Genomic DNA, 15,126 nt, shown 5'->3' on the forward strand with positions numbered 1-15,126 from the left:
GATGTCTCCCCCTTGATCGGGACCTCGGTTTCCTGGGTCTCACCGGACCCACGGGCAATGGCTGTTGTGGAAGAAGAGGCGGTGAGCCGGAATCAAAGGCCTAGGTTGTAGAGGCTGAGGAGGAGGTGGCGGAGGAGGAGGAGGAGGCGGAGGAGGAGGTAGTTGTTGTGGTGGAGTAGGTGTCCTAGGCCTTGAGGGAGAGTAGGTCCTCGAGTAATCAGAATCCGGAGATCTAAGTACTCTTCTCTTCTTACGAGCAGGCCTCAGAGAGGATGCTCTGGAGGTAGACTCTCCTGAGGAGGAACGCGGGTGCCGCCGCGACCGGGAACTCTCTGATGAAGAGACGCTCACCACACTAGACCCCGTCTGGGGAGTAGACTTCCTCTTCGACGTCGACTTTTCCTTCCTCGACGTCGACCTCCTCGACGTCGATCTTCTTGATGTTGATCTTCGTGACGTCGACCTTCGTGACGTCGCTCTCCTTAACGTCGACGTTGAAGGCAAACGGCGGTGTCGCCTCGACGGCGAGCGCCTGCCTCTTCGGGACTCAGCAGGACGAAGATGGTGTGTCGACGCTGGTGAAGTCCTCGACATCGACCTCGTCCGAGGTCTAGACGTCCTACCCCTCGACGTCGAACGATGACGTCGCTTCGACCCAGAGCCCTGGGTCGACGGGGAACAGATGGTAGTCATACCTCTCTACGCCCACGTCGAAGCCCTCAACGTCGACCGGGACCGGTGCCGTTTCTGGGCCTGTTCTTGACTGGGGAGCTCCCCAGAGGCTGATGCACAGGCAGAGGATGAAGATAGAGTCCCTCCATGCCCAGAGGTCCCACCTGCTTCCTGATGTCTCCTCTGCTCCAGGCCTTGGAGACGGATCGTCTCCCTGTCATGCAGGGTCCTCCTGGAGAAAGAATGTAAAATATTACAGGAGTCAGGTACATGAGAAGCAGGCAGACAGAGTATGCACACTCTGTGGTAGTCTGGCCTTCTTCCTACCACACTCAGGCACTTGTCGAATAAAGCTGGCATTTCGACAAGATAGAGGTGGTAAAACTGGTCAAAAAAGACAGCAACTGGAAGAAGAAGACCCCAGACGTCGAGTGAAACACAATTCTCTCCAGAAAATATCCAAAAATTGAAGATATACCCAAAAAGGTAGAGCTCAATGCTCCAGGGTCCTGCTAGCAGGAGCCGGAAAAAAGAACTGAAAGTAACTTGCCTTTGGCTGTGCATCATGGGATACTGAGGGTCTCCGGAGGGTTCCTTAAAGGCACGGTATCCCTTTTCCAGACACATAATGGCAGCCTATGAGGCTTGTCTGTCCAACCCTTCCTCTCGATTATGCAAAGGATTTTTGTAAAGGGGAGTTTCTATACGTGTGGTGAAACTCGATTGCTCTGGGGTCCCCGCACATGGGCGGGACTATTCACAGATTATGACTATACACAGAGATCCCCTACTACAGAAACAGATTAACATCTACCTGACTACAGAGCAATAGTAAATGATAAAACTATTAAGTTAGCCTTACCTATTTACCAACGCACAGCCTCATCCATATTACCATCTGTCAATATAAATGTTGCTACACTGGTGTCAAAATGCTTAATGACTGGGGCCAATGCTTAATGACTGAGGCAAGTGTTTCTTCTACACATATGGCATTAGGGGACATTTCCGTCCTTCCAAACATGGTTGGCGCTGTGGCAACAGCTGTGCAAGAAGAAACAGCATTTCCACGCTGCTGGAACCACGCAATACAATTACCACACATCCATTACAATGTATGCGTATTTACCACGCAAATGTTTACAGCGAAAATGTATTTTGCAGGTAAGTGTGTGTGTGTGTATATATATATATATATATATATATATATATATATATATATATATATATATATATATATATGTTTAAGGTTTAGGTTAGGTAAGGTTTGTGTGTGGCAAGGGTATTTTTAGGGTTCACGATGGATATGGGTTTTTTGAGTGGCGAGGGCATTTTTTAGGGTTCAGGGTGGGGATGGGTTTTGGGGTTGTGGGTTGTGATATATATAAGCTTATATATTATGCATGGTAAAGGCATATGTGAGGTAATGGACGTGTTGTAAGTCATGCGTGATTAAGCCATACAACCCTGCATGAGAGATACTTGCTGTACACTTGTGCACATTCCACATGTATTCTACCAAACCAGAACTTGGATTCCCTGCTTCCTCTAACCTTCACTTTACTTGCATCCCAAACTAAGATGAAATAGAAGATCAGCTTGAACATCCACACCAGGGAGGATTCCTAGTGGCCTGAGTTGTTGATGCAACAGAAGCTTTAATTCCGTATCTCAGCTACTATGTAAAGTTCAATAGAGGTGCAAATAAATTCATCCAGGTCTCTTTAGACTGCTGGACGTCTGGATCTCAACTTTTGCCAGATCCCTACATTTCTCTTTTTCTGATGCACTTTTTGCTGAAAAGCATGTTTGGCTCTATATTAACTGCTATCCAGTTCTCAATTCCATGCCACAGTCTGGCTTCTGAAGAATCCACAGCTCTTCCCTTGTTCTTTGATAACTATAAAAATGCCCAGGATTGGATGCACCTGGGTTTGATTTCTGATTTGCTCTAGGTACTTCTCAGCTTATGCTGGGACTGATTATTCTTTGACCATGAACTTCTTAGCCCAATTATGAAGTTACCAGAAACCCCTTCAACTGTATAACCCTTAGCTCTTCTTTGCCACTATAAGATCACCATGGATCAACCGCCTTTGATTTGCAACTAGACACTTCTATTGATCATCTGTAAAAAAAGGCTAGCAATTCCAATAAAGTTTTTTTTTCTTCCATATTATGGTGTAAATGGTCTGCACTAGAAATGGTACTACATCAGTCTTTTTTAACTTTCTCTTTCTATGGGTGCTTTCACCCGGGCAATACTTGCATGCTGTCTGTATCAGGCAATACATAGGAACCTTGAGAGCATTTTTCCCTCTTGCTACTCACCAGCCTGCACTTTAGAGGCATCGTTTCACTGTAGTATTTTAATAAAATCAAGCACATTCCTACAACTTTGAACTTGAGAAACACACAAATATTGTCTGCAGCACCGTATATCACTGTGCCCTGATACAAATGCTAATTTCATCTGTATTATAATGCACACATACAAGGATAGTCTTTCCCTGAAGAAACTAAGCTTTCACTGAAGAGCAGCTGAAAGGAAAGATTTCCACCCGAGCCCAGCTCACCAATTGTGTCATTGTGCAAATCATGATGGAACAGAACAGCAGCGTTGAGATCTGCTACACAGACAACTATTAGTCTACAATCCCCAAACCAGATAAGCCAAGCCTGTAGTGCAGAACGGATTTTTCAACAAAGTTTTACCATACTACACAACTATGCCTGCTTAGCTTGCACAACAGCACAGTCATGAATTGCCCCAACACCAATTCTGCTTTTGATTTACCATCTGAGCAGGTATAGCCACCTTTACTTGGCGCACCGAAAGACATAATTTTAGAACAACAGAACGATGGCCACCCAAGTACCGCAGTGGATCCCATACGAAAGCTTGCTCATCCGTACCATATCATAGTAAAAGTCTGCTTCATCTTGCCCATATATACTTGCTTACCATCAGATAATATACCACAATGGATTAGCAGATGTTAGAGGAACACATCCTCAGACCCCACACAACCTTTATAAATCTTACAGTTGATCTGCATGAGTGAAATCAAGATTCTAAGTCCTCCCACCAGTATGAATGATCGAATGGTGAAAGAAAGCACAAAATCCAACTAAAGGAGTCATAAACACAATAGGTAGAAAATATCTTCCTTTACCAGGACCTATTTTAAAAGAGAACATTTTCCTAGGTTCACATAGTTCTATGGCTCTATGGTTGTGAACAACAAGTGACAGACTCATACCAAAAGGCAGCCAGGTTAAAAAACCTTAGAGTGAGAAAGTAGAGTTTAACCTGCATTGAATTGGCTAAATAGCAATTATGATAATGTGTAGGCAATTTATAAACAAAGAAAATCATGGGATCACCAACAGAGGAAGTGAGAGACGAGAGCCTTATATGGTAAACAAAAACGGTGTTAAAGAAACCAGGCTAGAGGCCATAAAGGTGGGGTCAGGGGGAAAGGAAAACAGGCAGGACCCCGCCTCAAACATTTCGAGTGAAAGTAGGGCTTTAACATTTCAAAACACAAGGCAAAGTACTGCCAAGGAGAAACAAGGCAAAGTACAGCCAAGCTGAATGGCTAGCGTATCCTCACTGGAGAAATAATTACAGGGGGTGGAGGGTAAGTGAGTATTCAGAAGGCAACAGAACACTGGAAATAAAAAAGGCCTCTTCTTGTCCATGGCGAAAATAGGAACACAAAAGCTTAGTTCATGATCTTAACTAATTGGTTCTGCATCAAATGGATGTATGCCACATGCTTGAATGGCTTTATGGCTAATTCTAGTCAATATCCGTTTTCGCAAGTATTGAAAAAACAAAGAAGTTTTAAACACTAGCGTCAACTGGTTCAAAGTACTTTAAAAATTAAAAAAAGCCTATCCCTGTGACAACTGGAGCAGCTAAAAAGCGCAAGACTTACACTGATCAAAAATCAAACATGATTGGAGGATTCATCCACCGAATTAGAGATGGTGGATGGGAGAATCCAAAAGTAGAATCCATTGAGAAGCCAGAGTGCCTGCTTCTACCATCTGGCCTGAAAGGTAGTGCTTATGTAGCCAGATGGAACCAAAGTAGTCAAGGGTGCACAATCATGACATCTCACGGCCAACCCAAGCAAATCAGGTATGGATAGTGGAACAGGAGCTCCAGAATCTAGTTTCATAAGGCCTGTGACGTCAGGTCTCTTCTTCATACTGTCTTTAATGTTGTTATATCTAACCCTCACTTAGCCAGTAACATAGATAGGCGGATCCGTTCTGTCTGCATGATTTGACATTTACTTCCAGATTGAAGAAATGGCCAGGCTGGGAAACAGTTTGGCATCAGTCCTCATAGGCATATCATGTCAGCTGTCGAGTGCTGCTTGATGGTCATTAATTAGGGAGTTGTTCTGGTGCTGCCTCTTTCAGATAGGTGAGATGCCTTTCTTGAGCAATGGAGACAACTTCCAGAAACAGACAATTTCTGTCAGCGGAGACCCAAGATGGTTCACTGGCTCATCTGTGTCTTGTAATCTCATGTTGTCGGAGTAAACAGCAATTTTTAGTGATCTCGGGACAGGCACAGCCCCTCTCTCACCTCTCCCCAGCGTGAAGTCCCCACTTGGATGCTGGGATAGGTCTCTCTGCAGGATGAAGAAATCCACCACTCAGCCATAGTGATATACAAAGTCATAGCTGCTCGGCTCCTTGGGAATAGGTGGTGGGGCCTCTGGGATCTGGATGTTTTCAAGGTCCAAAAGACGTAGCTTCATCTCCATGCTAAGCAGCGTGTCCATGTCAGTCTTGGTTAGCTCGCTGGACATGTCCTTCCCCAGCAGGGCATTCAATCCATCAATCCAAATGCAGTACTGTGGAAGACAACAAGAGAAATTATTGAATGTGCAAGGCAACAGAGAACCAGTGGAGAAGAGAGCAGGTGTATGCAGTTGCTCCAAAGACAATGGCAATATAGCGAAGTAAAATAAATAAAGCCAGTGATCACAACGTAAGAGCATGCCTATTGCGGCAGACAGTTGTGGTGTTCACTGAGCTAAGAGTTGAGGATACTCCTATGAAAACAGATAGGCCTCAGTTAGGAGCTGAACTAATGAATGGGTGAAGAGAAGTTCTAAGGAGTGGAGTAGGGTTCAGAGAACTGAACAACTGGGACACACTGTCTATAGCAGGATATTTTGTCTAATGATGGTGCTTGCCAATTTGGGAACAGGATTTGTGGTTCCTCAAGATATTGCATTATAAATGGTGATAACAAGAGGAACTTAGCAATCACCGGACAGGACCACTGGCTCAGTGAGTAAGAAAGAAAAAGGTTACTTACCCTTTAAGCCTCTGTTAGTCGCGGCAGTGCTGTAAATTCACATGCTGAGCATACTCCTGCCATATAGTGTTGGGCTCAGACGTGTGCAAGTTGTTATTTTTCATAAAGAAGTCTACCAGGTTGCTGCTTTGCAGATGTCATCTACAGGAATATTAGCTAATAAAGCCATAGAAGCTCCTTTTTATGGGTTGAATGAGGTTTAGAAGGGACAGGCAGAGGTCTTGTGGCATAACAGGTCTATATGAATGTGATCAGTCAGCGTGCTTTACCTGCTTTAGAGAGATCGAGGCCCTTGTGTAGTTTGGAGAAGAGACAAAGAGCTGTTGTAACTTATGGAGTGGTTTATTCCTGTCAATGTAATACATAACTGCTCTCTTGACATCTTTTGATCCAGATTATTTCTGCCATTGAATCTGGATCAAGGAAGAAAACAGAGTGCTATAGTTTGATTAAGGTGAAAGCTAGAAACCACCTTAGGAATGATTTATGATTTGTCCTGAGGAATACTCTATGTAGTGAACTTGGAAAAAAGGTTCTTACAGAGTATAATCCTGGAGCTCACGGACACGTCTGAGGGAAGTGATAGCTACAAGGAAAGTTACCTTCTAGGAACGGGACTGCAAGGTGCAAGAATTAAGTGACTCAACAGGGCAGGTGGCACCCTAGGAGGGATAATCCTATTATGTTCCACTGTAATAGGCACCGGAAAAGGGAGGTGTGTTCTCTCTTTTAAAGGTAAGTCGCGACACTCACCAAATGAAGTCTGATGGAAGTGTAAGCAAGGCCTGACCTCTGCAAGTGGAGCAGATAACAGACACTATCTTGTACGGCTGCCTGGAGAGGGTCAATATGCCTTGAAGACAGTAATATTCAAAACTCTTCAATTTGGCTGCGTAGCAAGCTCCGGTTGTGGCCTGCACCTCTCTTTAAGGATGGTCAGGCATTCTGATGGGAAACTGAGGTACCCAAACTCTTAAGACTTCAGGTGTCAAATCGCAAGATTAAACTGTTTGGGGTTGGGATGTCTTTGGTATTCGTATACTGCTTGTTTTAACTGAATTAAGTCAATTGGCTTTTTCAGTCCAGACTTATGTGCAGGCAGATGGCTACACGTACTTTTTCTTTATTCCAATTGAAGAATTATGAACGAACCTATATATATATATTTTTTACCGTTTTTCTTCAGAAGTATTAGTGCTTATGGTTACCAGCGCAGTGAGCCTATGGTTCTGACTTGTATTCGGGCTGTTTGCCCACGGACTCCGAGACATTCTTAGAACAGCAGAGAGGTATTATAGGACATGTAGTTTCTTGGAGAATTACAGCGCTTACCAGGTGGCAGGCATTCATGCCGACATTATACATTGTCTATTGTATTTTTTAGCCCCGGGATACATTGCTAAACCTCTGTGTTTCCTTGCCTCTTACGCTACACAATTGAAGTTCTGTCCATAATGTAACATACTACAAGTTTGAGCCTGGAGTTTAAAACACAGGACAATTACCGGTAAACCAATCTGTATCAGAGTTTACATCACGGGGTCAAAGAGGTCTCAGCTAAACGCGAAGTTGGTTTACTCGTATGTGTCCCATGTGGTGTGTCTTGGTGTAATTGTATGCTGTTTTATGTATTCTATATATGTATATAGGTATTCAAATGTGTCTTGTATGACTCATGTTGTATTCTGTGTCTCCTTGACTGCTTGGATATGCCAATTTATGAAACATGGCACTCATAACATAGCCCTGTTTTTTGGCTTATCAAACACATTGATAGTGTATCTGTATATATGATACTATGTTGTATATGCAATTGTTGGATATATCTTTGTATGTATGTATTCATGTTTGTTTATATAGGTTGTTTTTACAGCCCTGAAGAAGTCCAGTGGTCTGGATGAAACGAGTTGGCTGTTATCTGTTGCACGGACTTCTTATACACGAACTTTCGAAAAATATACAGAATTAAGTAAGATTTGTATGCACTTTGGAAATCACATCAGACTATTTGTCTACTAAATAGGGAAACTATTGAATAGTTGTATGGTGCACCTTTTGTTGCATTTGAATTTGTATAGCCCTGTGTCGGGCTGCACTTTCACAGCAGGTGCTAAAATTGAGTGCACATTTTAGATATACTGTACTCTGAGATTTTGGAGATAACAGGTTAGGTGCGATTTAGGTTAGAGGTCCGCACTGTCATGTCTATGTTTGAATTATTTTGACATCTTTCCCTGTAGTAACCCCGAGAGGGTGTTTGCTGCTGCTGTTGCCTAGGGAAGTGGATGCCTTGGGGAGGTGGTTTGAGTCCCACCACGATATTGTGTGCAGCAAAAAGTCCCACAGACAGATGGGGTCTTTAGGGCACCAATGGCTTTAGCCATTTCCGTATCCTTTTTGCAGCATCTGGTCAACTTACAGGCCGAACAGATGCTCGCTGTCGAAGGGCAAGTTGACCAAATGCTGCTGTATCTCTGGCTTAAAACCAGAAACATGCAGCCAGGCATATTTGTAGAGGAGGATACTGGTATTTACCCAACTAGCAGAGGTATCTGCTGCCTTTAGGGTGCATCAAATGTTTGTGTTGGATATCACCTTCCCCTCACCTACTAATTCCTGGCTCCTCAACTAATATTGGACTGAGAGGTGTTGCAGAATCTCCTCCATCTCGTCCCAGTGGGTGTGACAGTACTGGCAGAGTAAGCCATAGAACTGGTGATACGCCTATGTGCGGCAGATTGGGACACAATGTGTTTCGCAGCCGCATCTATTTTTTTACTCTCTCGGTCAGGAAAGGAAGGGGGGGAGGAAGGTATCCCCTGTGCCCATTACCGATCCGTGTGCAAAACAAATGACCCCCGATGTAGGCAGGGTCGGAAGGAGAAACTTTATACTTTTTAAAAAAATGATTTTTATTGAATTACAGCAGAACATACATTCACTGCCAACAGCGGCAGTGCGCTTGTAGCGAATAAGAGACGTCAATAATACAGAAGCACGTACATCCAAAGTGATCAGAGCATGTTATACTCCTAACACATAAACATCCCAGCTATAGCACAGTGAGGGCGACCATACAACACTACAACCCTTCACTTAGCTATGAAAGAGTGGTCATCATCACTTTCAGGTGGTTGACTAGCAAGATTTTGTTCAAGTGGGCCCGAAATGTTCTTCAGCCTAGACGTTACAGGCAGTTTTTCAGCGTACGTTGCCAGATTTTCTTTACAACATACCATATCTTTCATCCACCCCTCCAGTTTTGGGTCAAGTGCACTGTCCCACATGAATAGGATGCAGCACTTCGCTAGCAGAAGGGCAACCCTGACAAATCTGCCCATGGTACCTTTAAGATGTGGAACATGATGTAGTAAGCATAAAAGAGGTGTGCATGGCAGCAGCGCGCCAGTCATGGTGTGTAGATGGTTTAGCACTCCCTCCCAGTACTTTAATAAGGGGCTACAGTTCCAGGCTAGATGGAGAAAGTCTGCATGCAGTTGCCTACACCGTTTGCATCGGTCCGATTCCCTGAGGCCTATTCTATGTAACTTGGAAGGGGTGTGGTATATTTGGTGTAGGAATTTAAAATGGATGATGCTTAAGTTCTCATTGGGTGTAAGACGGCCTGTCAGTTGGCATATTCGCTCCCAGTCATCCCCAGTTACCTGTGGGTCTAAGATTTTATTCCATTTATTTAGACTTTTGTCAGGCCTTCTACCCGTCTCCTCCTGAACCGCCCTGTATAATCTAGTAATTAATTTTTTCTTTGTGGGTAGCACCAGAAGCAGCTGCAAAGACTGGAGGGACGAGGGCTCCGTAGGAAAGTTAAGGTAGTGGTCACGTATGGCCTGTTTAAGGTGGTAGCGGGTATACAGAAATATGGAGGTAGGATTTTGTATGTATTCCAGGTTGCTGTTTTCAACATACTGCCCATTAGGGTAAAAGTCACCCATCTGAGGAATGCCAGCTTATTTGAGAGATCCTGCCTCCTGAGTGACCGATAGTGTGGCAAGTTGGGCCAAGGGGAAGCGCCAGTGCATACAGCGGCAATTTGTGTGCACGGCCATGCAGCCACGGTCGTATCTAGCGTGTTCATTTCTGTTTTCGGCGTGTGTCTATTCACATGTGTCAGTACGCTGCCAAGTGGGGTCGGATAGGCATCTCTGTCCTCCACCGCCACATGTGGTGTAAAGGCGGGTGGTCTGAACCAATAATATGCGTGTTGCGCCTGAGCACAGAGATAATACACATAAAAATATGGCGCTGTGAAATCGCCTTTATCGTACGGTAGTGCCAGCCTATGCCAGCTAATTCTTGGCTGTCCTGTACCCCAGATCAACCTTAGCAGTAGAGTCCTCACAGTTTTAAAAAAATGCAGAGTTAGTTTAATTGGTATATTGCTAAAGAGATATAAAAAGCGAGGAAGTACATTCATCTTTGTCGTGTGCTCGACCATAGTTCTCCCCGATTACTACTTGGGGATCATGATGTACCCAGACCCCCAAGTATTTAACTGGATCCGTTGTCCATTCTAGGGGGAAGTCCAGGGAAGGCTGGGGTGTGATCGTGGTTAGTGGTATGAGGAATGATTTTTCTCAATTGATCGTGAGACCAGAAAATAGACCAAATTTTATGTATTTACGAAGAACAGGGGACAGGTGTTGTTGAGGCTCTCTGATAAACAGGACCATGTCATCCGCATACATTGAGATGCCTACTGGTCGGTGCCAAAAATTGAGGGCAGATGTTCTGTGTCTTTGCCGAATCTTGCATGCGAGCAGTTCGAGCACTAGGGCAAATAGGAGAGGGGATAAGGGACATCCCTTCCTGGTGCCATGCTGTATCTGGAGTGGTGTGGAGGTGTGGCCACCCACGCGCAACCTGACTGTCGTATCTGTGTATAAGATCTTACTCCATTGTAGAATGACCCCAGGGAACCCATCTTGCGTAGAATGTGAAACATGTACCCCCACTCTATAGAATCAAATGCTTTAGCCGCATCCAGCATGATAGCAGCCGCAGGCAAGGTAGGATTGAGTATGTGGAACATGGAAAAATTAGTACGCAAATTGTGGGAGGTGGATCTTTCGGGTATAAATCCAGTTTGATCCGGAAGTACGAAGAGGGGCATCAAAGGTTGAAGGAGAAACTTTATACTTCTTGTCGACCCCTAGGCAAGATGACTCATGCCTTGACTGGCTCTTTAAAGATGACAGAGCCTGGTTTGAGCATCCCCTTATGCACTGGCAAGTATTGCATGGACCTCTGGGAGGTGGAGAGTGTCTCCATGAGGAAGTCAGGAAGTCATCCTCCTCAGGTTGTTTGTGCATCTCCATCTTGTGGAATGTAGCTGTCCCTTGCAGGTCAGCGTGGGGTTGTGGGTCATAGGGAGACCATGGACTATTACTTCCAAACCCTGAAGGAGGGGAAAGGTACACTGCTAGTAGTGGGGAGAATGTGCGTGGAGGTGTTGGAGAAGGAGGCAAAAGTGTAGGGGGACACAGGGCGAGGAGGTGGAGGTAAGAATGGCAAAGGAGGTAGTTGAGAATTGTCCGTCATGGCATTGTAGTTTTTTGGGTGCCAGCTCCAAGGGTGGATTCAGGGCCTCTTCAAAAGTCAGTTTCCTCTTTGGAGGAATAGGGTCCATTGCCCGAAAAGCAGGCTTGGCTAGAATTCATCCAGTGTCAGGAAGTAGAGTATGCTGATCTGGAAGACAGTTTTCACAGAATGAAGGGTGTCCAATGGCCTGCCTGCCCAGAGCCTGATTTCAGCTTTTAAGGTTTAGACTCAGAGGCCAGCTTCACAAGTTTAATCAAGGCCGGAGCCACAGAGCCGCTCAAAGTCGAAGGTCGTGGCTTGGAGGTAGACTTCAAAGCCACGAGATGGCCATTTTTCAGGTCCGACTCAGCAGTTCAGTGGTGACCATGGCCTTGTGGCAGTGGTGGATCGGAGGCCTTATAACTGGTTTGATGCTCGACCCCCTCATAGGTGATGCTTGGTTTCCTAGTGGTGTCAGAGTGGGAGGTAGTATATTGGAACTCACTGTATCCAGTTTTGTAGATAGGTGGTGGGGAGGCTCGTCTGCTTCGATATCTAAGCCAGAGCTTTTCTGCATTGGCAACACTTCAGCCTCTGCGCCGGAGGCTTCTGGATGCAGCTCGCTCTCGGTGTCCTGTTCTCTCATCAGGTTTGAAGTATCATCAGCTCATTTGTGCACCATCAAATCTGAGGTGATTGACAATCCCTACAGTACTTGAGGGTTTTCTTGTTCTTGTTCCAGAAGGGTCGGCCTGCCGGATAGGAGGCCTCCTGGTGGTCCACAGACAGACAGAGGTCACACACTGCGGTACTTTGCTCGACACTTCAGGCAATATCGGAATGTAGGTCTTTCCATCAAAGGTTCATTCTCTGGTGCCAAAGAATCGATTGAGCCCAGAGGAGCCTAGCTCCATACGGGGTGTCACAGTTCTACTACCGCAGAACCGACGTAAAAGGCAACGCAACGCTTGGAACCGACGCTGAGATATACTATTAATTCCTCCGACAAGTAAGAATAACCCAAGAGGGCCGGGCGAGAACACCACGTTGCATCAAACTAGCTCGAAGGGGAATGCATGAACCTGATGGCAGAGAAAAAACTATCTAACAATAGAGCCGATACCCATGCGCAGTACCAGCAATAGGTGGAGTCACTGTAGGTCATGACTCGAAAGACTTCTCCAAAGAAAAACGCCTTGCACACTTCTGAGTCCATCACTAGATGGCAGAACTAAGCACAGCTTGTGCATTTAAAGCTACACATGCCATGAACATTATATGTTACCCTACCTGTTCAAGTTAAATGAGGGGCTGGACTCCTAACTCAGCGAGTCATGAGATCTTGTAGTGTGTTAGATGCCCATATTGTGGATGTGATGGCAGTGATGTTTGCTGAGTCAGGTGCACATGCAGGGGGTTCGATTAAAGAGGTGCTTGCTGCATTAGGTGCAGTTATTATGGTTAGAAGACAGTGTTGCTTACTGGATAACAGAAGTGCTCACTGAGTTAGGTGCAGATACCATCACTGGAAGACAGCGGATATTACTCAGTTAACCATACATAGTGCGGTTGGATTCCAGTGGTGCTTGCTAAATTGACTGCACATACTGCTGATGAATGACAGAAGCAGCTGCAAAATTAGATGCCAATTTTAGGGAAAGATAGCAATGGTGCATGTGGAGTCCGGTGCAAATCAGTTCAAATGAAAGCTGCATTTTCTGAGTTGCAGATGGTCTTCTGATGGGTGGACATTGTGCTCATTTGAGAAATTTTTGTGTGATTAAAATGGAGCTTGATAAAGTGGAAGCAAATGTGATGACATCCTTACATTTCTATGAACAACAGCATCTGGGTGTGCACCACTCAGTCAAAAGATGTTTGCACTTTTTCTTAATTCCTCACCACCCTGTAATCTCATACCCCAGAGTCGTTTCACTGTTACATCAGCTACCGCCTGCCTTTTGCCCCAGAGACGATAGTGTTCTCCACGCTCTCAAGCTCATCCCCTGCTTGTGCATTACCCAAACTTACTTCCACCCACAACTTTTTAAAAATCCTCTTTTACCCAGTGTCTAGTCTTGCTTTCTATCTTTCCCAAAACTCTTCTCACTCGCCTTAAATTCCACATCTTGTGCAACCCCCAGCCCGATCTTGAGGGATGTGTCTTGCTTACCTCATACTTGTTTGGTGCAATAAAGTTCAGAGTTTCATCTGGGTCGTACAGAATTGAAAATGCCAATTCCAAAACTTCCTATGTGGGGAAAATATGGAATTAGCACAGGTGTCTCTGAATATGAGGAAGAAAAACAACACTCTGTGACCGTCCTACAACCGCAAGACTATGTTCATACAAAAGGTAGAGAATGTTTACTACTTCATGCACAGGTAGATGTCACTCAACAACACCACAGGAAATAGGAATCAAGCCTGCTCAAACAGTATAGAGGAGTGTTGTAATAAAGGTGAGCTCATCAGGTGAGCTACAACTACAAGAGGTGCTCCAGCTAAGAGAACACTCATTCTAAGAGAGGCCCGCACCATTCTGTGGGATGCAGACAGCGCAGAACACACAAACCAGACTGGAGACATCAGTAGCACAGGCTCCTCTGATCAATCTAGGATGGATGGAGTATTGACAATGGGCTGGTTATCAAGGAGAATGAGGTGTGTTTTTACCAGGCTGAGAAACAGTAAACAAGTGCAGGCCATCATCTGGGATGGTGATCTTTGATCAGGATGTTTTTCACGTTGGGAAGCACTCAACAGCAAGCTGTACTAACCTGCAGTGGGCAAGGACAGTGTGGTGTGTTCACAATGTTGAGGGTGCTATCAATGTGTGATTTTAAATGGATAGTAATAGTAGCACAGGACATGAGGGTGATGGGCAATTTTTGTGCGGAATTAAGTCATGAATGGGCAGTGCCAGCAGATGATGCTCAGCGAGAGGACATCCTCAGCATAATGCATTCAAGCTCAGGAGGCAATGGACCCTAGCAAGGTTAGGAATTATGTGCAGCAGTGATCTACCATGAAGGCCTGGTGAGGGTTAGTAGTTTCAGGTGAGATTCTCAGAGAGATGGGGTGCACAGAAACTAGGAAAGTAGACCCATCTGTACTGGGAAGCAGCAAGCTGGAGGAATAAATACCATTATGGCTGGAGGCAGGGACATTACGCAATTTTCTCAGATGGTATGGAAGAACAGCAGCAAAGACCCCTGTCAGCAGGGTGGTGGTGTGGTACCAGGGGGGCTCTCTAAACTTGATGAGTGGCAACACATGGCCCTTTGCAGAGGTGGATAGAGTTAAACTTCAGCATACAAAACCCATTAGCCAGATTTCAGACATATGTTATATCAGGATACCTTATTCTGTTTCAGTGCACTCTTCTCCCTCATGTGAGGGCAGTCCTTTCCAGTCACCACTGACTTGATGTCTGCCACTGGAACTGGAGAAAAAAAAGGAAGACAAAGATGTATGAAGATTACGAATTAAAAAGGTATGCAGATTAAGTGTTTGCAGAACTGCTCTGCCTGATAGTGTATTAAGCTCAGTTGTATATATAGGTGCCG

At 45.0% G+C, this 15,126-nt stretch overlaps 1 protein-coding gene across 2 annotated transcripts in view; it reads right to left on the reverse strand.

The window, feature by feature from the left end:
- Positions 1-1,990: 1,990 nt before the first annotated feature.
- Positions 1,991-15,126, reverse strand: part of ELMO2 (engulfment and cell motility 2) — a 290,477-nt gene continuing 277,341 nt past the window's right edge. For both annotated transcript variants that reach the window (XM_086932590.1, XM_086932589.1), the window contains 3 exons: positions 14,920-15,002; positions 13,731-13,808; positions 1,991-5,549 (listed from right to left, as the gene is read on the reverse strand). In XM_086932590.1, coding sequence (XP_086788716.1) covers positions 5,349-5,549; positions 13,731-13,808; positions 14,920-15,002 — 362 coding nt within the window. In that variant the 3' untranslated portion in view covers positions 1,991-5,348. The remainder of the gene's footprint in view (positions 5,550-13,730; positions 13,809-14,919; positions 15,003-15,126) is intronic.

The sequence above is a fragment of the Lissotriton vulgaris genome, chromosome 7 (genome assembly GCF_964263255.1).
Source record: "Lissotriton vulgaris chromosome 7, aLisVul1.2, whole genome shotgun sequence".
Taxonomy (NCBI): Eukaryota; Metazoa; Chordata; class Amphibia; order Caudata; family Salamandridae; genus Lissotriton; species Lissotriton vulgaris.